The sequence below is a fragment of the Pollicipes pollicipes genome, unplaced genomic scaffold (genome assembly GCF_011947565.3).
Source record: "Pollicipes pollicipes isolate AB1234 unplaced genomic scaffold, Ppol_2.1 Scaffold_7262;HRSCAF=8765_pilon_pilon_pilon, whole genome shotgun sequence".
Taxonomy (NCBI): Eukaryota; Metazoa; Arthropoda; class Thecostraca; order Pollicipedomorpha; family Pollicipedidae; genus Pollicipes; species Pollicipes pollicipes.
In genome coordinates, this window is record NW_023597055.1 from 24,470,588 (window position 1) to 24,472,567 (window position 1,980).

Here is a 1,980-nt window from a genome sequence, read left to right on the forward strand (position 1 = left end):
TTTCTTACACACGTTTAAAGACTTTTCTCGGCCATGTCATTCCCTTTGCTCCGGAACGGCAGTGAAGCGTGCACCGCAAGTGAAATCCAGTATGGCTGTATTCCACAGTGGTTTTCTATTTCAGTCACATCTCAAGTGTTTTGCTTAATGGTGACCAGAGAAAGTTTCCTAGAGAAGGTATAGAAAAGCGTCCGGCCTCTTGCATCTGCTGCCTTTTTTATTCTGAATACAGCTGTTGCGTCAATTGGCAGAAAACAACTTGAAAGGAAGACACACTGGTCTGAGTGCAGCACATTTATTCATATCAATGTAACAATCTACCGTCGGTTCGTCTAAAACATCAATAAACCAGCTTACAGAATCACAGAGCATGCCGGATGCTATGATCGCGTGAACCGCAGCTGAGCCGACATCGTCCAGCCCCTGTTTCTTTGCAACAAGTTCGTGTCTGCCCGGCAGACATTGCACGATAACGACAGCGGAACTCGTCCACCGGCCCAGGAGAGCGTTCGGGGACCGGAGCCGCACGGATCCGTCGCTCTAGCGTGCCGCTCTCCCTACCACCGGCTGTGTGTCGACGTCGTGCCGACGTCTTGGCCCCCGGCCGTTTTCCTGCCACGTCTTTGCTGCTCTCTCCGCCTCGTCCAGGCTCCTTTCCGCGTTCGGACGCTCGGCTCTAAGCGTTGGGGTAGAAGCTGAGGCAGGCCAGGAACCGCTTCCAGTACTCGCTGTTCAGTGCCGCCTGGTTGTTGGCGCAGCTGTTGGGGCCCGTCTTGTGCACCATGGCGTAGTCGGAGCATGTTCTGAGGCCGTCACCGTCGCAGTCGCGCGGGTACTTGGCCATGTACTTGCGGATGACGGCCGCCGAGCAGAACGGGTCGGAGGTGCACGACTCGTACGAGTACGAAGCGAAGTTAGCCTCCTGCTGCAGCTCCGAGTCGAGGAAGAAGGCCCGCGAGATGAGGAAGGGGCCGCAGTAGCCGGCCGACGTGCAACCCAGCGTGGTGTTGCAGGCAGTGGAGGCCTCGCAGATGCAGCCAAGGCAGGTGGAGCTCACCAACTCCTGGCCGGAGGCCAGGCCGGCCAACGCCACCAACACCGCCGCCACGACACAGTACGTCTGCATGCTGAGCCACACCGCAAGGGTCTGGCGGGCAGAAGCCGCCGCAGAATAAATACGCTCTTGTGGCGAACAGGATTTCCCGGTGTGAGCCCGTGACGTCGGGCCGGCACCGCGGCGTCACTCGATAATCGGACGCCGGGTGTGGGCAGCTGGGCGCGCGCCGTGCCTGATTAGCGGGGGTGTCGGCGCGCGCCGGCCGTTCGCGGTAATGGCCCCGTCAATTAACCTTGGCAGTGTGCGTCGTCCCGCGCACGCTCCTCCCTCCGGACAATCGAGGGAGTCGCGCAGCGCTTCGCGGCGACCCGGGTCGTCCAGAACCGGTTCGCAGGCGTCGGGAACGGCAACAGCGCGCCCGTGCAGGACGGTTTGTGCCGCCCCGGCCGCCTCGCTGCCGGTCCGCAAGCGGAGAGACACGGGCGAACGGTCCGAAAACCGTGAACTCGCCCGCGGCGGCCGGCGAACGGGTGGCCGACCCTGGACCTGGGCCCAGGCCGGGGGCCGATGCGAGGGGCGGCCCGCCGCGAGTGTTCATATCACAAACCGGACCGGTGGGGTGAGGTGGCTCGCCCGCCGAGTTGACCCGGATGCGACGGTCCCGCCCACAAGCCCTGCCCCGAGCCGCGGGTGACGGCGTGGGTAGGCTCTCTCTCTCCTCTCTCTCTCCTCTCTCTCTTCTCTCTCTCTCTCTCTCTCTCTCTCTCTCTCTCTCTCTCTCCCTCTCTCTCTCTCTCTTTCTCTCTCTCTCTCGCTCTCTTTGCTTTTCTCTCGCTCTCTCTCGCTCTTGTCTCTCTCGCTCTCGCCTCTTTCTCTCTCTCTATTCCTCTCTACCACTCTCTGCTTCTCTCTCTCTCTCTCTC

General features: G+C 61.1%; 1 protein-coding gene across 1 annotated transcript; it reads right to left on the minus strand.

Annotated features, from left to right (window-relative positions):
- Positions 1-279: 279 nt before the first annotated feature.
- Positions 280-1,157, minus strand: LOC119113825 (lysozyme 2-like). The gene has a single exon (XM_037238056.1). It carries the CDS (start codon positions 1,124-1,126, stop codon positions 677-679), a length of 450 nt encoding a protein of 149 aa, XP_037093951.1. The 5' UTR covers positions 1,127-1,157; the 3' UTR covers positions 280-676.
- Between the last annotated feature and the right edge of the window lie 823 nt (positions 1,158-1,980).